General features: G+C 45.7%; 1 protein-coding gene across 2 annotated transcripts in view; it reads right to left on the reverse strand.

Annotated features, from left to right (window-relative positions):
* dock1 (dedicator of cytokinesis 1) overlaps positions 1 to 27,298 on the reverse strand; it is a 180,790-nt gene that overhangs the window by 39,581 nt on the left and 113,911 nt on the right. For both annotated transcript variants that reach the window (XM_070990099.1, XM_070990098.1), the window contains exons 28-31: positions 22,341 to 22,442; positions 20,936 to 21,030; positions 5,620 to 5,698; positions 4,553 to 4,653 (exon numbers count right to left, since the gene is read on the reverse strand). In XM_070990099.1, the coding sequence (XP_070846200.1) occupies positions 4,553 to 4,653; positions 5,620 to 5,698; positions 20,936 to 21,030; positions 22,341 to 22,442 (377 nt within the window). The remainder of the gene's footprint in view (positions 1 to 4,552; positions 4,654 to 5,619; positions 5,699 to 20,935; positions 21,031 to 22,340; positions 22,443 to 27,298) is intronic.

Raw genomic sequence — 27,298 nt, forward strand, 5'->3', positions numbered from 1 at the left:
AGAGAGGCAGAAAGAGAAACCGATCACATGAAACAAAAGTAATGGATTTAGCGCTTAGAAAACCGTCTGGACACGTGATGAGAAAAGAGAGCAAGCCTGAAATTGTTTTTAAGATCAAGAATATAGAGGACACAACAGTCCTGGGAGAGCTACTTGTGGCCAGTTTCACCCTGCTCCCACCGGCCTGATGCAGCACGCTTTAGCCGCACCGCTGCATGCTGAGAAGCAGTCAGATGTGTTTCCGCTGCTGGCTCGCCGTGGGGAATAACTGCACTGAGCTGCAATATTGTGGTTCTGTTTTGAAGCGGTGCCAAACCCTCACAGTGTCTGCCCTCAGCTAAGCCATGAGGGTGTGCAGCTAATCGGCTAACGCAAAGCACAGAGTCGACAGATAAATCTATACCGACTGCTGTGCTCCCCGCTGTTCTATAACATGCTTAAGCATTAATTAAGATTAAAAATGTCAAACGGTGCCTACAGATCACCTCGGACTGCTGGGAAATTTAGCAAAAAGGAAGACTGGAAGCATCCGCAACCTTGTGCAAAAGCTAGCTAACTAAATCTGAACAGCCTCTTTTTAGGAGATTCTAGAGCGAGCAAGCGTGTGTGTGGTTCCAAAACTCTAATCCTGATGCATCTGCAGCACAATGACGCAGCGATAACAGAGTTTGAATTAAACCAACGTCCGAATAAACATTTGTTTAATCGATGTGAGCCCAAAGAAGCAAAGGCGATCTCAAAAGTTGCTCTCCTAAGCCGAGCGAGGAGAGCAGAGCGAGTGTCGGTTTCCTTTTAAATCAAATATCCGACAGCACTTTGAGGGGCGATTAAAGTCAAGAGGTGTCAGAGGTGTCAATAACGCTTTTCTTCCTCCAGCTGGTGGCGCTGCAGGTGACTCGCGCCGAGAGGGACGCCTGTCAGACATCGGGACGATCACACTGAGTGACGGATGGGGCGGCGCAGAGACGGTGGCACCTCTGTCTCCTCCTCGTAACACGCTGATGATGCGACACCTTGGCACGACATTGCAGAGGAGTAAAAAGATGAGCGTTTGAGGGCTGAGCGTGACACGTCTCCTGACCTCTGATTAATATCTATTCAGAGCCTCTTTCCCACATGGTGACATTTCAGAGCACTGGCGGAATCCTGAAAACCCAATTGATTGTTTTGCCGATATCGTGCAAAGACACACTAACGTACTTTGACAGAGAGGAGAGGAGCGTTGAAAGAATCTGGAACAAAGGAGCTGCGTCACCGCTTTGCAGCCCGGCCAGGTCAAAACCTTTTACCATATTTAGCTGTCAAAGGGAGGAGTGCTGCAAAGCCCCAGGATTGATCTTTAGGCAGAGTATTGGCAAGATGATAAATATAAATAGATGCCCGCCTCTACAAATTACAGTAAAGCTGCATGCAAAAAGAGAATTTGTAATGCATTATGTATTACATTTATGACTGTTTTCCCCTCTCATCCACACTTTAATGCAGTGTGTGTGTGTGCATTTTCTAATTAATTCCCGGGCATGACTGTGTGTGTGTGTGTGTGCTGCGGTGGAAACACGTGGGTTTGTGTCTCTACATGCGGACGTGAGGCATCATGCGCTCATCTGAGCTGAGACAGACGCAGGGCGCTGTTCTGTCACACTCCTGCAGGCAGCCAGACAGGCAGCTATGACTGTCGGCTGTCAGGACCTACAACGCATACCTGTCATCTACGGGGCGGAGAGCTCTCAGAGAGGTTAACTAAGAATAACATGTCTACGGAGGGACGGCGGCGCGCAGCGAGTTGATCTGGGGCTCTCGGCGGCTTGTACTGTGTAATGCAACTGGGTCAGGGGACAAAGATCAAGGCTGAGAGGAGGAAATGGGCGTGCAGGCAGGAAAAAAAACAGGAAGAAAAAGGAGAGAATACAGAGAGAATAACAGATACAGGGAGGGAGAAGAAACAAACAAACCAGCGGCTGACGAGCAATGGCCTGTAAGAACAGATGAGATGTGATCAAAGCCCGAAGCAAAGGAAGTGCGAGATGCTCACAAAATTTGACAATATGACAGTCCCTCTCCTCATCACTTCCACTCACATATCCCGACAATGACACCGCTGCATGCTCATTTATCCAGCTCTCTACCTGTATGAGTGGCTGCATTTGCATGGCCTCTGTCCAGAGCCCCTCTGGAAAAGCTGCGGTTTATCAAAACTCCTATTTTTGTTGGTAACGATAACAGCGCACTCATCGAGTAGAATTACCATCTCGTGGTTGTACGTCTCTGCCAACCACTCAATATGCATTTACATCCACGTCTGTCCCGACTCACGGAGCATGTGCAGCGACGACTTTGAAGGATTTAAAGGTATTAAGTGTCTTTTTTGTAATACTGACATGCATGATTCCAGTGAATAATTTCCAGTGAGAAACTTTCTTCCAGAGGAGTGCAGAGGACTGACAGAGCGCTTCATCACATGGTGCAACGACAATCACCTGCAGATCAATATCAGTTTGTGGTGGACTACAATGCTTCACACATGGATGCTGCTGCACAGAAGCTGCAAACTGTAAAACGTAGATGCTTCTTCAACCCTGCAGCAGAGAAGATCTAAACAATCAGCACAGTTTGAAGGTGGACGGCCAAGATTAGCATCGCCAATTCAGTATCTGACCAAATCACTTCGTCATTTTATCGTTTGAGACATTTGTGTCGGCTGCACGGTGGCGCAGCAGGTAGTGCGCGTGCCTCACAGCAAGAAGGTTGCCGGTTCGATCCCCGGGTCAGGCGGGGCCTTTCTGTGTGAAGTTTGCATGTTCTTCCCGTGCATGCGTGGGTTCTCTCCGGGTACTCCGGCTTCCTCCCACAGACCAAAAACATGCTCATTAGGTTAATTGATGACTCTAAATTGTCCGTAGGTGTGAATGTGAGTGTGAATGTTTGTTTGTCCTTGCATGTGGCCCTGCAATCGGCTGGCGACCGGTTCAGGGTGTACCCCGCCTCTCGCCCATTGTAGCTGGGATAGGCTCCAGCCCCCCCACAACCCCGAAAGGGATAGGCGGTATAGATAATGGATGGATGGACATTTGTGTCAGATTGTGTGTTAATTAGTGTATGAATTCTTGAGTTAAAGTGGACCTTTGCTCCTGAGCTACCACAGTGTCAAGAATGAGACATACGTACGTATATTTGTACATACAGACAGTTTCTGGCTGCAGCTAATGCCGACACAGAGGTAGTTGCTGCAGTCTGGAAACACAGACACATGACTACACACAGAGGTGCGTTTATCCTCCTATCCAGGCCAATGCTGCACGCGTCTGTCAATACATGTGAGAAGGAAACGAGGATCCCGCAGACACCAGTAAAGGACCAGTCCTGGACAAACGGCTCGGGGTGACGTGTGACGCAGGCGAAAAAGCCGATGCAGAGCGTTAAACGCTCGTGCTCCACACATCTGTGATTTCAACCCTCTGTTCTCTGCTCCCGAGCAGGGGCGCGATAATTGGCATTGCAGGCAGCGCTGACAGTTCATGCGCCAGCACACAGGGAAACGGGACGCAGGGAGGGGGAGAGGTAAAAGAGGTAAGGTGAGTGGTTGCACGCTCAGAGACGGAGAAGGAGAGTGGGTGGGTAGAGGTAGAAAGAGTGGGTGAAAGAGAAACTGGCAAAGGCTGTATAATATCCCCTCTGCTCGCTCTGGAAGCTACCTGGTTGTATTTGAATGACATATTTGGGAATGTCAAATAAGCAGTGTGGAAATAGCGATGCAGAGATCTGCCCTTTTCTGTGCTGATGCCAGGAACGGCAGCTCTTGTGTACGTGAATCAAAAAGCTGTTTCTTTCGGGGAAGGCTGACAAGTGGAGGACGGCGGGGTGGGGGGTGGGGGGGGGGGGAGGGGGGGGGGGGGGGGGGGGACGTCTTGTTTACTGAGTTTGACTGTTTGTGTGGGAGTTTTTCAGGGCTGATAATAAAGCACTGACCAACGAGCAGTCTCGCTGTCAAGCACAGGCCAGTGTGATGCATGCTTCAGCGACAAAAGCTCCTCCAAATGAAGATGAGAGCCAACGTGCTCCACGTCTGCCCAGAAAGCATTTACACGTTTGGCTGCATTACCAGCCTCTATGAGAAATGCTAATGTGGATGAATGGCTTTTTGTAGACACGGGCGGCGGGTGATCGGGAAACGAAACCGCTCAATGACCTGTTCTCAGGTCAGATTTTCAGAGGCAATAAATATCTCAACTTTGTGCATCTGTTGAGGGAATATGAAGGGGGGGGGGGGGGGGCATGTATGAGATGCTTTGAGGAGAAACCAAAGAGGGGATTTCTAACTTTGACTGATACCTGGGATTTGAGTATTGTGCTCTTCACAACCCCTGGAGTTACTATTGGGCTGCTCTGCTTTGTTCAGAGGGGCGAAGCTCTACCAGAGCCATGGGGTGTTGGGTATCCCTGTGAGCCTCCATGTGATGAATTATATAAAGCCTGCTCCTGCTGGGGAGGGAGCTCGGGCCGTGTCAGTGCGTGCTGAGGATGTCCTGCGGATTGAGAGAGCATCTGTACTCACTTGTGGAAGATCTTGGCTCTTTTGTCGCTTGAGAAGTTCTCCAGCTGCAGCGACTCCTGGGTGAGGAAGGCTACCGCCAGGTGAAAGTAGTTGTTCCACAGCTGAAGCAGATAAAGATGGACGGAGGGGGTGAGGGGCGGAAAGAATAAAAAGGACATTTAACTCGCAGTCAAAACACAGTTTTACAGCAATAACGTCGAGGACCACGGCTCGCTATGTGGGCTGGAACGCTTTACAGGTTCATTAAATCAAAGGGTTTGCGATGAAATGGGTGTACTTGTGTGTCGGGAGGCTGTCCCAGAGGAGGGAGAGGTTGGTGATTTAGGCCACCGGCCTCCAGAGCGCACTCTCAATCAGACAGTAACGACAGCGGCTAAAAGGAGCGCGACTGACGCCACCATTCGTCACTGCTGTGCAAACAGCCCAAGCACGCATACAAAATAAGTCTCAAATCATAGAGTCACACTTTCTAATGAGAACACCCCTAAGACAAAACACACGACGCTTTGAGCTCCAAATGGCTGTGCGAGATTCTATCCGGATGAATTATCTTTACAACACCAAGCATCTTAAAATAAGGAAAGCTGAACACTTTATTCACACGCTGTGAAGGAAGTTACAAGTGCTACAAATGTTGTTAATATGATGAATCCATAAAGGCTTTAAAAGCTAAGCACAGTTCAGCTGTTGACTACATTCTTCCTTATGTCAGACATTTACAGCAAGCAGAGGAAGTTGCTCTACTCTGATGGGGGGGGTTAAAATACTCTGAAATGCACATCAAATTGCCGGTCATTACACAGTAATTGGTGTTCTCGCCACAATTTTTATGTCGACTGCCGTCAGTGTTTTTTTTTCCTCCTCCTATTCAGAATGTCCAACGCTGCCGCACATTAAAAAGCAGCCTCAGCGTGGAACTGAAGGGAAGAGACGGCTTCAAAAATGCCATCCGAATCTTTTCCTGTTAATAGCACTTAAAACCATAATCCAGCGTTGCCTTGACTGAAAGAACAAAGTCTTTGGGAGGGTGGGGGCCGGCATCAAGGCTGTTTAAAAAAAGCTCTTACCTGTAGCTCAAAGTTGGTTTGATCCAGAAATTTCTTGCTCAGCACTGCTGCATACTGATTAATGGCCCGTAGGAACACTCTGGAAAGATAAGAGGAAAGGGTTCAGATCTAGTCTTCTTACTGGTGAAATGAAGCTATTTACATCCCATAGTTTCTGATGAAATGGGCTTAAAGTTCGCTTTCAGGCAAAGCTGTGCATTCCCCATTGAAACCACTTCACTTGCTGATGAAGAGCAGTCAATACCAACATTTTCGTTACATTTACACCACGTAATGGATCAAACCACTATGCGTTATTGCTGTGACCTCATATGTACACAGTGTACAAGCTCCAGGAGGCTGAAGTGTCATGTTTTTTATTTTTATCATCCATCCATCCATCGTCTATACCCGACTATCCCTTTTTGGGGTTGCGGGGGGGCTGGAGCCTATCCAAGCTGACAATGGACGAGAGGCGGGGTACACCCTGAACCGGTTGCCAGCCAATCGCAGGGCAACATATACCTACCTACCTACATATAACATACCTAAGGACAATTTTAGAGTCACCAATCAACCTAATGAGCATGTTTTTGGTCTGTGGGAGGAAGCCAGAGTGCCCGGAGAGAACCCACGCATGCACGGGAGAACATGCAAACTTCACACAGAAAGGCCCGACCCGGGAATCGAACCGGCGACCTTCTTGCTGTGAGGCACACGCGCTACCTGCTGCACACCATGCCCTCCTTTTATCATATCTTATTAAATGTATTTCTTAGAGACCCATTCATAAGAACATTAATCTCAATTCAAGAGAAGAGAAGCTTTGCGCCGTTTTTAGCCGACAGCTACTTTCCATCTGGAGTCCCCAGGCGGGTAAACTCAAACTCTACAAGATGCAAAACATGCACCACGCAATGTGCACAGAAACGCCCGACTGCAAAAAAGTTTGGTGGTTTTTGATGTCAAAAGTCAAGCAATACCATCCACCACCCTAAAACAAACGCCTGAGATTTACATTGTGCACTTCAGAATCGCCCGACATGAACTCATTTGCTGGAAAACTGAACGGCGGTCAGCCGAAGCTGCAGGCAGACAAGAAGAGAGACATTAGCAGTTTGTACTTTCACAAAGAACAGATCTTTGACCTTGTGAAAGCATGTGCTGCCAGCAGAGGTGAAACGCAGACTGAGCCTTTCCGGAGTACAGAAGGGCTGGAGGCGCTCCCGAAAAAAGATGCGAGGAGGAGACCTTAATGAGAACACTGTCTGATGGGTTAATCCACTCTGATGTTGCAAAATTAAATGTTAATAACTTAAGTGGCATGAAGCTTTTAGAGGGGAATTATGATTGCTACTTACAGAGTCAGAGGCCCGTCCGCTATTTAACTTCATTCCCTGGCTGAACCAGCCATACAACAATGTGTGTACTAATCTCTAAGAATTACCCACGAGGAAAAAAAAGCCCTTATCACGAGTGCGGGAGAAAAAGTGTGGAGCGGAGCATATTCAATAACCTGGCTTACTTTATCTGAGGAGGCTCCAGGGTCTGGTGGCTTCTCCGTCCTAGCCCCTGTTTCAGCTGCAGAGCTGGGATCTGATAGGGTTGTATTGATACTAATGCCGTTATCGGTTCTCTCTGATTCTCTGTCCATTCCCTGATTGATTCCTGATCACTTTCCTCTGTGAAAAAACGTAGGTGTTTTATCATGAGTCTGAACACAGCGTAGGCATGCATGTGACTCCGCTGTCTAATCTGTTATCATCTAAAATGGATGAATCCTTCTTCTTTTTTTTTCAGGTTTTCTGCTAAGCCTGCCCGCGTGGTGCCAGTTACTATAAGACAGCATAGTCACCCTCTGTAACCAACACGCAGCCTGTTTTGAAGCAGTGACACGCGTGCATTGCGAGTATTTCCCACACAACCACTAATCAGTTAACAAACGCTTGCTCACGGCAGCATATATGTCAGATAAAACGTAAACGGCAAGGTGAAACAAGGACAACTGCTCTGCTACTTAAGTGGATTGCATCAGGGTTTCATGCGCGGGCCATAAAGCGGCATGAAGACGTAACGCTCATGTAACCGACGCTGGCAGGTGAGCAGACATCTGCTGCACAGGCAGCTCTGAGGGCGCCTTCTGCTTCTGCCTCTGAGGCTGAAGCTGAACCCTTGCTTGAACTGGGTCTCACCGTGGGAATCAGAAAGTCCTCACACGTCTTCTCTGAGTCTCTTGCTTTATGTTATGGCAATAAGAGTCCCTTCCACCTGGGCTCACTGAAGGTCTGAATCTTACTGACGTAGAGCTAGGGTTTCCCCTCGCCGCCGTCTGTCTGACCTTGACCAGGTGTAACCATCAGTGTTGAGGCGGCAATGCTGTGAGATGAGGGGTGTTTTAAAGCTAAACAATATGCATGTCCCACATTTATCTCCATTGCTGACTAAATGCTATCTGGGGCTGGTGTGCCATACATAGTGAGAGTCATCTTAATCATTAGCCGGAAAGGTTAACTGTCATTTAACACCTCTGGATAAGCCATTAGAAGTCCATTTCTCTGGCTCTCTGGCCTCAGCGCGGGAGAGCCCCTCCTCCCATCTCATAAGCACTCAGACAGCCTATTACCAGCATCCTGTCTGCACGAGCGCAGGCTCCCCCTCTGCACACCTCACTCAATTTTCTGCAGCTGTGCACATGTCAATATAGTTGATACGCTTAACACTGGACTAATGCTCAAATGTGTTTCCATCCACTGCACCTGTGGGCTGAGAAATATTACAGCTCGATACGCGGGGCTCATTATTTACAGTTTTTAATTTCCAAAATGGAGAATATTATTGTTCACCTTGAATATTAAAGGAACAGGAGACCACTGGAAAACTTAAGACCGGCCAGTGTAAAAGATTTAACCAGGATACAAACTGTTTCATGCTAATTATGTTTCATATGCAGATGTGATGATGGCTAGCTGGTAACAAGACTCTGGTTTTATTGTGGAGTTAATGAGCATTTTAGTACTGGTAATTAATATTAATGATGTTGTGTTTGTTTTGAAGCCCACTGTTATGTTCACAGCTACTGTCTGTTCCTGTTGCTTTTAACGTATCCATCTGTGCATCGCCAGCAGCCTCCACTAATGGGACCACAGGAGAAAAAAAAAAAAAAAGTAGTGTGCATTATCAAGCAATAACTTTCACTTTCGCAGAAATCTAAAGCAATCATGTCCTTTTTCTTAAATATTTTTCCAGTCGAAAATCAATGTAAAACACAAAGGATGGGCTTTATCTCTACGGTGTATCTAACTGGATGAAAACAGACACAACTACTGACCTGCAAATCTACATTACACCAACTCTAACCAGTGGTAAAATGCTCAGACGTGGACGTGAAACATCAGTGATCATAGGCGAAGGCAGGGGTTCAACTTTAGCTAAACTCAACTGCAGTGACAGAGGCTACTTTTTAACTGAGGGGGGGGGGGATGGGCCCAGCTAAACTCATTTCTAATCACCAATAGCTGTGAGCTTTACACACATTACCAAGGTAGCACACAGCTCCCACCGCTGGGTCACACAGCGGAGAAAAGAGCGAGATCAATACTCTTCACAGCTTCTGGCTAAATATCAACTCAACAGGCAAAATGTTGCTGTAATCAACCGTTTCTGCTTGATTTCCCTTTGCAGCGGCGACGCTCCTCCGCGGCTTCCGCAAACGGTTGATGATGCAGGCAGAGGACTTCTCCCGTGCTCTCTGCATGAGCGGCCCGCGCGCTAACGTCAGGCGCTTCCTGTCTAGCAGCGCCTCTGTCTCGCGCGTTGCGAAGTAAACTCCATTACCTGACAGCCTATTTGAAGCCAGCAGCCCGCCTGAGCTCAGACATATAATGGACTTTAACGAACAGACAGGACAGTTCCTCTGTGAGCACATCCTGCCATTAATTAAAGTGAAAAACTTAATGAGGCGGATGAAAATAGAATACACTCTCCCTCACAGCGGGCTCTGGCTAAGACACTCCGAAAAGGCCATTTCAAACAAGATTAAAGGCATACCGGGCTAATATCTTAAACTTGGGAGTATATTTTGTTAATGTGGGCTTAAAAGCATGAAATTTTAAAATTGCGGCCCTTAAATACACGTGATATACTAAGAGAAGCTCTGCTGCCTGCATTTGAGCCAGGGAATATTCACGCAGACGCAGCGATATTGGTGTGACTCAGGACTGTTTGCATGGAGAACATTAACTGCATATTATACATTCTGTGGTGCCACTGCTCTTTTAAGCTTGCATTATTAACAAAGCCAAATGCCAGGGGGAAGATGCTTGGCTGCCTTGCAACATCTGCGAAGGCCAGTCATTATGCTGCAGAGGGAAAATAAGATGCTCGGATGCAGAGGGAGAAACAGTGACAAGCCAGTTCTTTATAACTTCATTACAGCTGCGCGGAAAATGTTAATGACTGGGAAATTTAAGCCGCTGCTGTAAATGTAATCAAAGACTTATCCAGTGGATTTAGTGTTTGCGTTCCGCCTTCAGCTAAGACATCATTTCTGGGGACGCCCTGGAAATGCGTAATTCCTAAAAACAGCCTGCCCTCTTGCTGCTTTCTGCTTTTTTACCATCAGCAGTTCAGCAGGGAAATCAAGGTAGCTGCAATCATCTCCAGAAATCACAGGCTTTTCCTATTTTCTGCTTAGGGAGACAAAAACACAACTTGGAGATCCTTTAACTTGCTAATTAGGCAGTGCAGGAGGATGATAGCATCTCCTACGCATTAGAGTCATTCCGATACTGTACACATATGGCATCATTATGATAAATAAGCTCCATCAAACTGTCAGTGTCAGAAAAATCACCCCATTACTGCTGATTGATGGGTGAGCAGTACATTTTCACTCCGGCACAGACAACAGAGGCTTTTGCTCGTCATCCCCTTTGCTACTTTTTCGAATGTTTTTAAATCATCCGACTTCCTGCAGCCGTGGCGCCCGGGCGTCAGCTCTGCCAGATCACCTGCGCCACAGACACCTAGCATATATGCTAATGAAAAGTTATCAGCAGATCATACTTGCTAATTGAGTTCAGAGAGCATCCCCGATAATGATCATTATCTATTAGCATACCATTGCCGAATAGCTGGCGTATCTGCCTGTGCTCAGAGATAAGGCAAGGTCAAAAACCTTCATTATCAGACCAATTTATTAAATTAGATTACCTTTATTTCAGACACCTGATCTAATATTAGATCCATTTATCTGTCAACACACTTGCAATTAAATTCTCACTGCTGTGTGACAGCCTTCCTTCAGTGCATCTTAAGCGCAGAGTATCCGACTCAAGTTTATCATGGCTTTTCAGATCAACTCGGTTGTAAGAATTTACACTGAGCAGCACACCCCAGGGAAGCCAAGGGAAGCTCTAATGACTCAAAAATATCACTGGGGTGAGTCAAAGGGCCGCTCTCATCTGTTAGACCTTTTCATTCCTGCACTGAGGGAAAAAGAACTCCTCACTTCCTCTACTTCACTTTAACATTTAAACCGCTTCGCAATAAAGGGCTGTTAAACCTAGCTGGGATGATGGTGCAAAAATATGGTCTTTGCACCAAATACAAAATGCAGCTTGTGTCATAAAGCTGAAATCCATTACGTCCTTTAATGGACACATCTGGAGTGGTGAATGGTGGAGTGTGCTGTAGCACTAAAACACGGCATTAACTTGAAATGTTTATGGAGTTGGTCGGGTTGCAACAAATAATACATACAAGCTGTATGGGGCTATACTTTAGCACAGCGGTGTTTTGAGCTAAATGCTAACTCTGGCATGCCAATGTGTTCACAATGACGATGCTAACATGCTGATGTTTAGCAGTTATAAATCCAACCGTGGTGCCTTACTTTAGTGTGTTAACATGCTAATATTTGCTGCAGAGGATGAGAGTGTCTGCAGTTTTTCAGGTATTTGGTCATGAACCCAAGCTTTGGACTTGATAGTGGTACCGGTCTATGGACTAGATGTAGGGATATTTCACAGGATAAGTGGAAACTTTGATCTGCTAGTGGTGCTTGAGGCAAAGTCAGGGGCTCACCAAAGTCTTTAGGAATCATCCTCTCAGCACTGTGGATATGTGAACTGCTGGAGGATCATGTCAGTCCAGCCAGCAGTAAAACACACAGCCGTAATTAGGCGAAACCTAGTCGTGTTCACCACTGTCATACATCGGAAAAATAAGCTCCTGAGCTGGAAAACCCTCATCAAACAAGCAAATAATGCATGTCTCATCTATAAAATGATTCATGGCACGAATGCTCCCCCACTCAGCTGCTTTGTTAGGCAATGAGTAAATAAAAATCAGATTACAAGAGGAGACACAAGAGGAATCTGCCTTATCCCACCAAGAAAATCTACTATCAGACAATCTGCCTTTTCAATTAAAGCAGCACATGAATGGAAAGCTGTACCAGTCTGCATCAGGGAACTCCCCATTTACATGTCCTTCTCCTGACAGAACACGGTGATCGAATCTGTCAGACGCCGTCATCATTTGGCAAATGTCTGTCAGTGTACAACTTGTGTGCTGCTAAACTGCCCTGCTGCTTGACCTACTTTCGTGCTGCTGTTGTCCTGTTGCTCGTGTCTGTCTCCCCTTATTTCTGTTTTTGCAAAGCTGTTCCGAGATATACTTGTCATGTCTGTCCTTGCTTGTGTTCCCTTGTTGTTTGTTTTTGCTTTGTTGAACTGTAATTTGCTCTGCTTTTATTGCTGCGTATATCTGTGTTTGGCTTTCACTGTAATGGACATGCCATGATTATTGCTTTTAACTTAATTTTAGGCTTCACACCTGGCTGGAGACTATGGATGAAAACTGGCCTCTTGGCCAATTTACAGTAATGTTTATTCATATGCACATTCCCTGAGAAATAAACTGAACAAACCAAATAAATAAACCAAATAAATCCAAAAAACAAAACAAACCATATATGCACATACATAGATATATATACATAACTACATATCATATACAAGGAAACAAATAATTAAGCAATACATCACGACAGGCCGTGATATACGCTCATTATACCACAGCTAAGGGGCATTCTTCGGCCTGACGCATAGCGGAAACGGTTACCAATAATGGCAGTATGAAAGAGGAATACACAATAATTTTCATGCAGTTTTTAATTAAACAGTAATACATATTATCTAATTAAATAGCCCCGCTGTGAAAAAAATAGTCCCACTTCTCCGTACGTTAGCTCTGCATGTCGTCTATTCCTCACCTTTTTTCAGGAGAAAGTCACTGCTCAATCAACTCTACCATTGTTAACCCTATCTGGAGGTGAAAGTTAACCTTAAACATGTGAATTCGACTAATTTAGTCTATTTGCTAACGTTGTCAAAACACCGCAGCAACCTTTTGCTTCCGACTGTAACAGTTTGTTGTCATGGATACATTGTTGCTTCTCTGACAATCAGCCCCGTAACAGTTTACTATGAGTGAGTGGTCCGGAAAAATCCACCAAATCCTCAATGAATGAGAGTTTTTTTAATAGTTTAACTAGTTTTAGTTAGTGATCACTGACTTTATTAAGCCGACTATATGTGACATCGCGGCAGGCACCGGGAGATGCAGCAGCGGCATCTGAATATCATGACTTTAAAAGCACCAAATTACTTGCCTTAACGAATTTCGTTGGTAAATAATGTGAAGGATTGTAAAATATCATTTCCATGAGGCTGTTCAATCAGACAGTGACAGATCACTCTACAGAAGTGTCATAGTCGCTGTCAAGGTGCTGATCCTGTGACTGTCATTATGCGGGAGCTGTCCATGGCACTGCGCTATTTGACTCCTAATTACTCATTTTTTGCTGCGTACTGTAACAGTTGGTTGTTATCATGGAAACATTGTTGCTTCCCTGAAGCGGAGTGATATGCTGTGATAAGGCTTTTTAGAATAGTAGCTGTGGTATACGCTCATTATATCACAGTTAACAGCCAATCAGATTGCCGGATTTCACCTTTCCGTTTCATAAATACTATTATATGGTGAATATGTTGATGCATACAGTCGAGTTCGACCGATATTTCTTGGAAGTTACTGCCAGAAGGCAGAAGGCCAGAAGCAGAAGATCTTTTGAGGACTTTTGTTGCATTTCTCTGCAGAAAACTGAACTGATGACAGAGGCCAAGTAAAAAGTTACGTTGGATATGTGTGTTTGTGAATTAGCACAGATATAAAGTGTCTGCGCGGCTGAATAAAATGACAGCGGCAGAGACTTCTGACTGACCCCACAGGCCTGTCTGCCATTCGAATGCTGTGGGAAAAAAAGCTGCAGTCCCTTTGACTTGGCAGCACCAGGCAGCGTGATGCCGCTGTCAGAGCTGAAGAGCGCTAGCTTCCGCCAGCCTACAAACACAGAGATCTGAGATGTAACAATGACAGCTGAGGCTGCTTTTCATCCAGGCCAAAAGTTTATGAAGAGGTGAACGGATTACTAATGAGGCAACACGGGCTGATTCCGACAGAAGTCCAAATATTCTGCGCAGGAGTCAGACTGTTGGCCAAGTTCACGTTGAGCAATGAGATAATGAGGCATATTCAAAGCTATCAGATGAATCACGAAGCAATTAAAACACATTCTAACAGTCCAAACTTTTAACATTTTGCCTCTTGTTCACGATTTCGCTTAAAAACAAATGGAAGTCTGTAGAAAACGAGGGAGTGAAGAAAAAAGCATGCAAGACTTTTAGCTCCAAACACATTACGAGGATTTCCAAACAGTGAAGCCACGTGTGGATGAAACGGCTGTATGTAATTTACAGTATATGTCACGATACATTAACTGTCCTTAAGAAATGGTCAAATATAACCATGCTGTGTCAGATTTGGTTGGCAAACCAGCTCACAGGTGTGTTACCGCCACCAAAAGTCACACTCACGGCATATGAGAACATGATGAGCACAAATCACGTGACCTTGCAAGGCAGCTGAGCTCATGAGCTCACGTGAAAATCATGCTATCGCGCAAGAATCAGTCCCTGATCTGCGACATATCCTGCCCCGAACAGGCACAAAGGATGCCAAATCTCCACCTGTGGAGACATTTCTACTGTCCGCAGGGTATGTCCCACCATAAGTCAAACAGTTTACATGACTTCATACCCTCAGCTGCATTCGCAATCAGTGTATTAGAGGTGATTATATATATGGCCTGGGCATATTAGCAGACTGACATTCATGCCATGGGCGCCCTTTTAGTCAGTGTTGTTCGCAGTTTGCATCAATGCTCATTTGAATGCCAAATCAAATCCACATCAGACATGCAGTGATGAATTTGGTTCGACACTCTTCAGCTAAAGACAGAAGCGATTGGGTTATCAAAGCGAAAGGAGCGTTCATCGAGTGTACAGCAAACACGTCAGTTATGTTCATAGAGGAGAGACAGAAATGAGCTCCAGCATATTCACTGGGTCTCCAATGAAGCATCTCCCTCACCGCAGTGAGCGATCCTTAGTTTATAGCTGACAGAAAAAACAAAACAAAACACATTTTGCTCGTCTGACAGAAAGAGACAATAAAAAGTCAGGTTCACTGACAAAACAGAGGCGGAAAAGTAAAACATTTTCCAAATTTGAGGTGCTGCATTTCCATTTTATGCTTCTCTGCACTTTATAGGGAAATATTGTACTTTTTACTCCTCTACAGTCATTTGTCAGCTTTGTGAACTTTTCACATAAAGACTTTCCTGTAGATACAACACACACGACCATCTTTAAAATTGTAATGTGCTGTTATAAATTCAGCTCCTAACCCCGAGATTCCACCGCATCGTGATGAGACTTTGCAGATTTAGCTGATTTGGTCATTTTTTCTTGATAACTGTGCTGCTACCATGGTTAAGAAGGCTTCGTAGTTACAAGTTAAATGCTTCAGTTTGCTCCTAATGCTTTTTTATGTTGTAAATAAGCAGAATTCTGGATGCAGAGTATTTTTACAGTCTCCCACTCGGGCTCCCAGTGTAGTACGGTCCAGCTAACAGATAGCATTGCTGCGCAGCGAGCCTCCCCGCTGCTTCTCGATAATGACTTTGATAAAACCATGTTGAGAGAAATCACGCTGGACGTTATCGCTCCTCAGGGGGCACTATTTAAACGCACTTCATGGGAAAAAACAATATTACTCGGCCGGGCGGAGGCTCGATGCGCACACAGCAACAGACATCAACACGAGCTCAGAGTAGCGCATTCAAAGCAGTCTGTGAAGGTGATGTGTTTGGCATTTGCATCAGAGCTCTGTGCGCAGTATGTAGATTAGCTTAAAGCTTCTAACCTACACCGGCATGTTGGCAAACAAACACCGCAACATCTAGCAGCAGCTGGTGACGCCGTGCAGTATCCCATGGTTCCTCTGTAAGGCTGTGTCTTAATCTCTTTTTTGCAGAATTACCACTGAGGGTGCCAACATGCAGACACGAACCACACACAAGACAGAGAGAGAGAGAGGAGACTGTGGCCATGCTCAGAACGCAGCATAGCAGCAAAGCCATGTAAAGGTCAGGCTTTTCTTTTCAGCGCACAATACCCAAAGGCTGAGGCTCGAGAAGCACCGGTGGCGTGCGTTGACACGAGCGTGCACGGATCGACACACACGACACATGCTTGAATAGAGATAAAGGAAGTGATTAAGGAATTTTACAAGGAAAAAACTATATCAGAAACACATTATTAGTCTGTCAAGCACGGTGCTGTACAGTGTCTGAGTCTTTAAGGTGCACATACTCATTAATTAGCTGCTTATTTGCATGCATATTCAAAGCATATTGGCACTTTAACAGTCATTATCTAGCTCTTATCAATGGCTTATTCTGGAGGGTTATTAAGGGTTAGGTCATTATGATCATAATGTAACAAAAACGTGCTTAATTACTATTAATTAGCAGTAATTAGGAGGTTACTGTGGAAAATCTCTTGGCCTTGAAGTTGTTGAATATCGACATGCAGAAGCCATGTAAAAGAGCTCGAAAGGATTTCAAGAATTTTCACCCCAACAGGATCATGCAACCTGTCTGAAAGTAACTATAAGTGGAGATGTGAGGTTCATCAACGAGCACACAACTTAAGAGGAGAGTGTATCGAATTAGCTACCCATAATCCCACAGGAACTGTTTTTCTTTTTTTTAAACTATTGGTGGATGGTGGGTTGCACCGGCGCGTTTGGTATCACAGCAGCAGTCTCTTCACTCTCTGCGAGTCCTCCTTACTTCCTGCCTTCCAGACCTGCCCTCCAGGTCCTGGATTAGTCATGGAGAGAACTCCGAACGGCTGCCATCCAGCTTCAGAAAGCCTCTCCTAATGAGTCTGTGTGGGACTGATGGCATGGGTTATCGAGTTAAAGAGCTGCCTCTTCAGCTCATCTGGGCTTTCATCTTTTCATCTGCCACGCCGGGCTCTCTGAGAACTCCCCATTCATCTCTCAATCTACTATTCTTACACTTAATTAACAGCTTGGCAAGAAACTTTTGGTGTCATTTGGGGAAATGAACTGATTATGAGAAGGTCACCTGATGTTAACTCAAATCTAATGTATAAAGAGTTTGATCACATGTGCTGGGAAGCCTTAATGTCGAACAAAGACGGAGACAGCTGCTCTGTTTACCTCTGCTTGTTAGAAAATCAGTGGATTCTCACTTTTAAAACTTGGTTTTAACCTTTAAAACGGGTATCATTTTGGTAATTAGCTTTTATACTGGGAGAAAAAAGACTCAACACTTTATCAATTTGTTAAATATCACAAATTACAGTTGATCATCTCACATAATTTTTCCTCAGCCTGCTAATTAAGTCTTTTGGTTGCAGCGGCGTGCGCAGCTGCTCGAGAGCTTCACCTTATGACTGGAAGAAATAAACAAAACATTGTTCAGATTGATGATGATGACTGCAGTTAATATGCGGTGATTCAGCGCTTCTCAGGCAATAAGGTTGAGCTCTTGAAAAGTTTTCTATGGAAATCTGCGAGGGAGCACATTTGGCTGACTGTACGAAGCAGCCAGCAGCTGTTGTCTGGTTAAGAGTGCGATACAAGGTTTTCCATCCCTGAGAGAAAACCTGACTGTAGTGTTTAAGCAAATGCCAACTTGTGCTAATTCAGTAAGCACTCCTTAACAAAAAAAAATCAAGGTTTACCTACAGGGCATTGTCTAAAAAGGCAGGAATAAATTCACATGGAGTGTTAGATCCACTTCCCTGCAGCCTCTGTAGTATCACCACCTTTAAAGAAGAGCTTAAACTGCTTGATGCTTATTTTAAGTATTTTAACAAGGAGCATTCAGGTTGCAGGTTCTACTGCAAACCTGCAGCAGAGACGGCTAAAATGCTAAATGTTATGCACTCCAAATAAGAATACGACCTAGAAGTTTCTGCGTCAGGAGGCACGTCAACAACTGACCTGAGCGAGCAAACCCTGTCGTTTTGAAGAACATGTGAGTCCGTCTCTACTGCCAATTAGCTGTCAGTACCAAGCCCTGACCAGTTGGCATGGGCGGAAATGGCAGTCGGTGGCTAACCAGCCTGATGCAGCTGTCCCCGGGGCAATTAGAGCCCATAAATCAGTTTACAACCTGGAGAAAGTAGGAGGCGATGGGTGGAGAAGGAAGAGTGGGAGGAAATGACTGCTGCTGCTGCTGATGCCCATCTCATTAGTGGCACTATCATAATGTGTGGACATAAAAGAACCGTCTGTCCAAGCCAAGGGTGGCTAACTGTGCTAAACGTGGCATGTGTGGACTGGCCAGGAACAAGACGCTATGAGGAAGGACTGAGGATACTCAAATGTGCTTCATGAGGCCTCCAAATGTGCCTTAAGTGCCAAACGACGACAGATGAAATCAAGGAATTGTTGTAATCGAGATGTCTGAAAATCTTATATGGAGATCCGTGGGCTTCCAGCAGCAGCAGGGAGGTGTTTTCAACAAACGAGCCTTGATGAACTTACTGTCCACTAACTGTCTGCCACAAAGGGACAGACAGACAGAACTAACAGCCAGCTGCTGATCACAGCCGAACATCTAAAGCCAAAGAGTCAGACGTTTTCCTCATCAGCTGGTGGAGACCAAAACAGAGCAACGTCCAATAACAGCCATGTCTTCCAGACCAAATGTGAGGGGGTAGTACGCCTGAGGTGTGTATTTTTCACTTGTTTTTGAGAACAGAAAAGCACAGAAAACAAACGCTGACACAGCTTTAAAAAAATAAATCGGCGGTCCTCGTTAAGTGCCTCTGAGTTGTGGCATTTTTTAAGTTTGCAGAGGCTGCCATGAATTTATTCAGTCTCTGGCAATCAAGCAGCGCGCAGCAAAAGAGCATGACGCACGCTCACATCTTCTCTGCTCTTAGATTGGTAATACAAAACATTTATAGCGCTCTCATGGGATGAATGAGTGCGTCACCTTGGGTTCCTCTCACCGCGGGGAGCCGGAAACAACCGATCAAACACGCTCTGACAGACGGCGTCAAATGGAAGAATTTCGCTAATTTGTCGCAAAGTTGACACCTGCAGTATTCAAGCAGGCTCGAGCATAAAGACTGCGAGATGAGGCAGACATTGACCGGCTTGTTTTTCATTGAGTTGAAGAAGCGGCTGAATGCGCCGACTAGAATGCAAAACTGATCTAACGGCTGTCAAGTACGAGTAAAGACAAAAGGTCCAACCGGGGGAGATTCTGCTGAGGCATGGGAAACGACACGCTGGCCTCTAGTCTGCGTGTCAGAAATAAAACATTTCATACACTACAAAGCATGATCTGAGAATAAACTGCTGGGGGCTCAGCGATGCTCATCACATCCCTAAAGCTGCTCCAGAAAGCACAGGATCACAGCGGGTGTGGAGGGTTTGAAAGCTCGTTAGGCCAGTCCAAGCACGTGGGAGCAGGCGTTGCTGATGCGTTGTGTGGCTTGTGTGGAGGGTCAGGACTGCACGGTTTTTATTCTCTAACACTGCTGCTGAGTCTACAGCAGAACAGATGAGATTAGCACACCTGCGGGGCACAGGGGAGCATCATCGCCAAGCTGCGCCGATGTCGTCTGCGTTGTAACCCAGGTGGCTGACGATGTTTTTAGTGGCCGCAGCATGAATTCTGAAAGGAATCTGCCTTGTAGCGATCGCATGGACTGATGAAGGTAATAGAGGCAAAATTGAGCAGCAATACAACCTCTAGTCAAATATCCTAGCTGGTGATGATGTTGGAGTAGTTTTGAAAAGAGTGGGTGGGCAGGGAGTAAAGCTGCTCACAGTCAACCAGGGGCTGCCTCTGTAAGCTCTGCACCTGAAATAAAAGGCCACTTCGAAGCAGATGCAGCTCCAGGTCGTCTGCTGAATTACGAAAAGCCTTCGTGTTTGCGGTTTTACATTGTTTTTGGTCTGATGCATGCTCCGTTAAAGGGTAACTCTTTAACACATCGAGGTCTGATGACAGATCTTGGGGAGCACAACTGCATATGTGGAGGAAAAGTTCCACAAAGCGGCGATGCTATCAGACCTCTGTAGCCTGCTTCCCGTCTCTGCAGCACAAAGCTACGTTAGCTGCCACGAGCACAACGCACCTGAAATCTTGAATCCGTTGCATCATTTTGATTCTTTTTAACTGTGAACTCGTGAACCTGACAGTGTTCCAGGAGTGCAATGCCAAATCCACGAAGCCGGCATGTAAATTTCACACTGACCATGGATCTTTGGCCTTTTCGAGACACATCTAGCAGTTTCAATAATCCACGGATGCTACAGGGGAAGAAGACTGTCTAATATGCGTCTTTTCTGAAAAGATGCAAATGAAAAAAAGAGTCACAAAAAGACCTTTTCATACTTCAGCAGCCCTAACTTTATGTGCCAAATGCACAAAAAAAAAATCACAGCTCTTGACTAAACTGCTAAACTGCAAAGCACATTTCATCTTTTTCTCTTTTCAACTAAAATGGAATCAGGCAAGGTTCACATTAATAAAACAGAAGGCCGCGGCAGCACAACAAGCAACAAAGTAAAGAGATGCTGAGACTAAGTTTGGAGATTAGCAGGCAGCATACGCCTGAGCATCTATAATTCATGTGATTGTTTGCGGCTGCGCTGACTGCTCATCTGATTGCTCCACTGCTGAGGCCTTGTGCCGATATTTGCATGGAGAGAAAAACATTGGAAAATACCCTTACCCACTTCTGACTGCTGTTCCTTAGCAACAACAGTGTGGGGCGTTTAAAGCAGCGTGCTCGTATGTGTGTGTGTGTGTGTGTGTGTGTGTGTGTGTGTGTGTGTGTGTGTGTGTGTGTGTGTCCAGCGGTGTCGCACTTACTTATTCTGCATCATGTTCATTATGACCCAGTCTGAGGGGTAGACGTTTTTCCCGATGAGATCTTTAAACATGATAAATGTTTCCATTAGGAAATCCTGCAAGAGAGAGAGAGAGAGTTTCCAAAATGAAAACTGTTATTCTTCCCTCCTGAGATAAGAGCAATCTGAACTGAACTGTTAGAGGAGTTTGTGGCTTTCAGGCTGAAACGGCTTTTGAATTCGTTTTTAAGGTCAAGGTGACTCAAATACAGTAGCTCCCTTCTGCAGGTGGCACTTGAGACCTGTAATCCCGCGTGTCCTCAGCGCTCACACACTGTAGTACAAAGAGATTACAGCTATCGTGCCTCTCACACGAAAACCATTCAGGTGATATTTAGATAACAAAACCGGACGTATAATTAGCAGCTATCGAAGCATAATGTGACAGCTTGATAAGTAGGTTCAGTTAAACTAATAGATACCCTCTAAATTCTCTAGTCAGTCAGTTTCATTCTACCGTCACACTTGCAACAGTTTCCTCTTAATATCTGTAGCAGCTAAATACCTAAAACATGAATATGCATGGAGATCTATTTCTGGCGGTGGATGTTTCACTCCTGGATGAATCCCTGTGTTTTGTGCTGGTGTGTTTAGAGAACAACTGCAAAACAACAAAGTCCTTTGGGCTGCGGCCAGTTCTGAAATGTGGATATGGCCCACGCCAGCTTCAGGAACAATAAATCCGTGGAAAGATCCAGCTTCATCGCAGTGTTTATCCTGCTGTGGGAACTGGACGGGCGGCCTCAAACAAGCCACCGTACGCAGTCATGAAGGTCAGAGAGTTGTGTTCATAAATAAACACGGCTTAGCAGCACACACAAGCTCAATCGAGCATGGTCAAGCAGTAGTCTTTCTAATTCTACAAATCATTAAGCTTCACCTGTGATATAAATCTGATCCCTGTCCTTCATGACACTCCAATGCGTTTGTTGGGGTAAAGACAAACAGCAGGATTTTCCTACTTGTCAGAGCAGAGTAACATAATGCTAATCTGGCAGCAGATACTAGAGAAACACCGCCTGCAGGGGGGAATTATTCAGAGTTGAAACCCATAACATCAATGAGATTTATCCCTCCTCCACAACTTGTTGGCTACAACGAGTGATCTGCTTCCCTTTGGAGTTACTATCATCAAGAGCATGCTGTGTGCGTAGCAGCCCGAGAGCAAGGACCAACAGAAATTCAATTTCATACTTTATTGTGGGGGGAAAACATTTTCCTAACATATCTAATCTAACTTTTGATTTCTAGAGAAGACAGGGCAAGCTTGCGCTGAACTACGGCCCTGCATTTTAAGTTATTACGCGACAATGTAGCCTGCAGCGGCTCATCCAGACGCCTCGGACACGCTGATAAGGTGTACTCACCACCACATCACTCCTTATCTTGCCAAAGGTGCTGATCAGATGAGCATAATGATAGTCGTCCATCTGCCTCAGTGTGGCAGTCATGCTGGCCACGAAGCTCCCCTGGAGACGAGAAAGAAGTGCATTCAATACACAATCAAGTTAAAATTGAAGGCTGAGGACGGCGTGACTCTGTGCCTGTGATTTCGATGGATACTGAGTATCTGAGCTGATTGGATCTGAGTACTGAAGCGGGCCTGGCCCCCCAGGTTTGGAAAGGTAGGCGCCCTCACCCAGTGGCTGATCTCATTAACCTACTGCCCTCCACTCCCCAGCTCTTTGTCTGCACTGATTATAACGTCTGTGAGGTCCCTAAAGTGCTGTCTTTCCATCCTGGCTCTGGTTAGCACGCTGTACATGTGCTGCGGAGGGTAGATAAGGGAAGGCAAATGGATGGAGAGAGGTCGCCACCATGCCAGGGATGCATTCGGAGGCATACGGGATGCATTTTGGAAGGGCTCCTCTTGATTATTTCAGTTAGGTTGCGTGAGAAATTCTCGAGAATAGATGAAATAAGCAAAGGGTTTAAACAGAGAGTCATGATAATCAGCTACCCAGAGACTCATACAGGAACAAAAGAAAAGCAGAAAGACACAGATGGCACAGAGATGATGGTGCAAGTGCATTCATTAGGCTGGTATTAAAGGAACTAAAGACAGAAATAAACCTCGACAATGAGTTCAAGAATTTGCATTAACACACTTCATATGAAGGTACACATATTCACAATTAGCTGCCTGCTTATCAGCATGCACATCAGCAGCAAACTGGTTTCAATATTAGTCCTTATAAAGCACTTATCAATGCTTTATTCTGCAGCATTAACAAAGTTTTCTCTCAATAACCTCCTAATTACTGCTTATTGATAGTAAGAAAGGCAGTTATTGTCGATTAGCATCTTTATAACCTAAGCCTAACCCTAACCTCCATTAATCAGTGCTTTATTATGACTAATAAAGAGCTAATATGCTACTAATACGCATGCTAATAAGCAAAGCTGTAACCATACTTTTGAAGAACAAGCACATACAATATCAACATTGGAATTCTCCCCCCGTTTTGCCTCAACTAGCTGCTCGGAAAATGCACCGAAGAGAAAGCAATTAAAAGCGCTTTGTGGGAGAATGCATGAGAGCACACCCAGGTGAACGAGCCTGAGGTCTGATAAGCATTGAGATTCACAAGAAATGCAAGCGACTGTCAAAACGGCTCAGAAACTTGATCACACCGCCGGACCTTTTCAACGACATCTTAAACTGCAAAAGTTTGGAGAGCTTTCAATACACTTTGCTGATGCTGGGCACTTATTGAGAGGGATTACTGAGGCTCCCTCTGACTAATAATGATTGTGCATGAACACTTTTTACATTTTACCTTTCAGCCCTTCTCTCCGAGTGATATACTTGAAGCACTGCTAGCCACTGACACCAGGAGTTGAGCTGGAGAGGATGAACGGGACACTTTCCGCTCCAGCTATCACAGAGGAATTAACACATATACACTCCGGCCGTGTAACTCCATCACATGAAGCAGGCGACAGAAATGATCTTATGCTTACGTTCCCCCGAGCCTGCTCTGAATTTGGAAAGCTAATGTCCCAAACTCCAGGAATGATCTTGAATAAAAGCTAAAAATCAATTTAAAACCAGAACCACAAGCCTCCTGCTGCAGTTTTAACCTCATCCGTGTTTTATCCTGTTTATCTTTATCTTTAACTTTAGTGTTTGAAATGAAACGAGAGCTCACAAAAGCAACGATCCACGAGCAGCCAATATTTCAAAGGGGAGAAAAAAGCTCTTTCAAAGGAACGTTTTTTTTTTTTTCAACTGATTTATTTTAATCTTCGACTGAAAGCATCTCCCTTCACGCAAAGGCAGACTCACGAGGCAGCTTTGACACACGTTTTTCAGGAGTGAAAGGTGTGTCGGCTGTAAAACAGAGTGAATTCGAGCAAAGCCAACACGTACTCTGAGCTGCAGTGAGACTTGGTTGCAACAACGCCGACCCATTTTCCACAAGCGGGTCTCATCCCACAACTAATCACCTGAGCAGAGCCCAGGTTGGGACTTTAATCTGGACAGGGACTACCTCGCTGCGGTGAGGACTCTGTTAGCGCAGCCCTCATGCGATGGATATAACTCAGCTGCTTCATGGCGGTTAATCCTCACAAGGCATTCTGTTTCGCTGGAGAACCTCTCCTTGAGCTGTAATTAGGCCTGACCCACCAAAGCACGGCAGAGCTGAAACGATGCTGAACACACACACACACACACACACACACACACACACACACTGCTACCTCATCACAGCCCTCTCTCCAATTCTGTTTTTTCCTCTTTTCAGTGCGGCACAACTTTAGACAATGGTTAATTATTATTATTAATATGTATGGAATCGCCGCTCGCCGCATCAACACCAACAGTAAGACAATCGTGCACCAAAACAATCACTAATGCGAACATCTATTATTCATGTTTCTTTCACTTTTTCCTCATTATGCTGCGTGGAGCTGATGACTGCTTCACTTCCCTCTCAGTAATGCTTCACAGAAGCCAGCGTGACTCATGTTATATTAATATGGAAATGTTTTTCTAAAGCGCAGAGGGCAAGACTCATCTGTGAGGGCACGCCAGCCTCGGTTGGCCTCGGTTACTCAGCGTTAAAGAGGGAGAACAAATTCAGACAGAGCCTGATTAGCAAGTAGAACAGAGACAAGTGTGAATCAAATGTGTAAGGAGGCGGTTCGCTCATATTTCCGCGGCGTCTCTTCTTCTCTTAACTGAGGTTGAAGTTAGACGACCACCTGGAGTTAAAGGTGGGTTGGTGGCATTGAAAGAAGAGACGCACACATCACAATGCACACGCCGTGCTTCTTGTGAAATTATTTCTCCGCATCCTTGGTCAGTCCTTCCTCCACGGCAGACCAGGAGCGGTGGGCTGCCAGTCGACAGCGGCGCCCGCAGCCATTTCTTTTCGTCACCGTTGGTCAGGTGGTGATTGATCAGGTGGGTTTTTTTTATGGAAGATAACCCAGGTGAACATAGGGAGAACATGCAAACTCTACACAGAAAGGCACCGAAGGCATGGTGGAGGACACACCCACAGCGCCCCAGACGGGAATCGAACCCAGTACCTTCTAGCTGCTAGGGGACAGTGTTGCCACTGTCCCACTGTGCCACCAACAACATGTCGAACTCTAAATTCCCAGATCCACCAGGGTTACGAGCATGAAGGGCAGGCACAGGCAGCTGCAGTTCACTTCATCAATATAAAGGAGCAAGACCTTCAAAGCGTGCAGCAGTCCTAAGAAGTAATTGGCAGCTGTTGCAGCAGCTTCACTCACTATGCAGACGACAGAAGCTAAGTCAGCTGCAGGGTATCCCATGCTCCTTCATTCTTTCCCCCTCTGCAGCTGCGAATGAATCCCCGAGATAAAAAGCCTTTAGAGCAAACTTTACATGCTGCAAGCCTCAGTGAGGCCATAAGGCTCCAGCACTGCATACAGTAGCATAAGCCCCTTAAGCTCACTACCAACATTCAATCAAGGCTGCCAACAGCACAGCGACACAAACACCAACGTTACTATTGATTGGATTGCTGCAATATGTTGCTCATGAATGAATCTTAAGCTTCCAAACAAGTGTAATTGCTGCTAGAGGCAGCGGGATCAGCTGGCAAATCCTGATGGCAAATTAAATACAGGTGAGGGATCTAGCTGCCGTATTCCCCGCTTGATGTGGTTTCAGAGTGGAAGACGCAGAGAACGTCTCTCCCCGAGAAGGGATTCAGACATTTCACTGTACGGCAATTAAGATCTAAATGTGGAACGCGAACACATGCCGCGCCAGCTGTTAAGGGGTAATGCGCGAAAAAGAGATGTGGGGCATGACGGCAAGGGAAAAGTTCAGGTGCGCTCCTCTGCGGTCTCCGGCTGGGAGTTGGTGGGTGTGGCCTTCGCTGTCGCACGCAGGTCTGTCAGGGTGACCAGCGGCACCTGGGGGGGGAGTTAGAGCTGGAAAACACTCCCTCAGTATGCCTGCCTGACATGACAGCCAAAACATCCTGACGCAACTCCTTTCACTCTTTTTTCTATACCTCAAGGTCACTTCAACAGACGAGTGACTCCTCCTGCTATCCTGACGACGGAGTTTCATCAGCAATGTGAATGTGACCCGCTGAGCAAACAGCCAATAAGGATAAACATCTAGAGACATGCTAACAGCTCTGTGAGGCTCTTCGCTACGAGCTACAAACCAATTTTTTTGATGGATAAAAAAATGGAAAAAACAGCTGCTTTGTTTGCATCGGGCGATTTCAGACAGAAACATCATGAGCAAAGCATGACTTCTCCATCAACTGCTGAGCATCCACTGCAGATGATGAAGCACCTGGTGGTCAAGACGAAAACGCCTCCACGAGTCAATCATTTAATAGCCGCCAATCGAGCTATCATCAATCTCAAGCATTTATCTCCTGGAACAATTTCTCAAGATAAACAATAAAGCGGAAACTTTACCATTGATATCTATCACAGAGGCTGCTGACTGCCTCCATATCCATCTTACGCTTGAGGCCAAATGAGGCAGAATCTTAGCGGAAATGAAACAGCGGTGATTAGAGGGCAGGGCCTGATCCATCATACGCCGCTCTGTAGCTCGCATCTCTCTGATAATTCATCTCACTTGAGCACCTGACAGCGGAGAGACAAGAATGGATGTTTGTTCAAGTAGTGAAGGGTTGCCTCATAAACAGAGCATTGTTTTAAGCCTTTAATTAAGCCAGCAGGGAAAAGGAACGCCGGCCCCCAGAGAGACGTAGACTGAGGCTCAGCCCGTCTCTGGAGGGGAGAAAACTGACACGGGAGAAGAGAGAAAGATGGGGATGATGGGGGGGGGTGACCAACAGGGACCAAAATGACT

Source organism: Chaetodon trifascialis, chromosome 21 (genome assembly GCF_039877785.1).
Source record: "Chaetodon trifascialis isolate fChaTrf1 chromosome 21, fChaTrf1.hap1, whole genome shotgun sequence".
Classification (NCBI taxonomy): Eukaryota; Metazoa; Chordata; class Actinopteri; order Chaetodontiformes; family Chaetodontidae; genus Chaetodon; species Chaetodon trifascialis.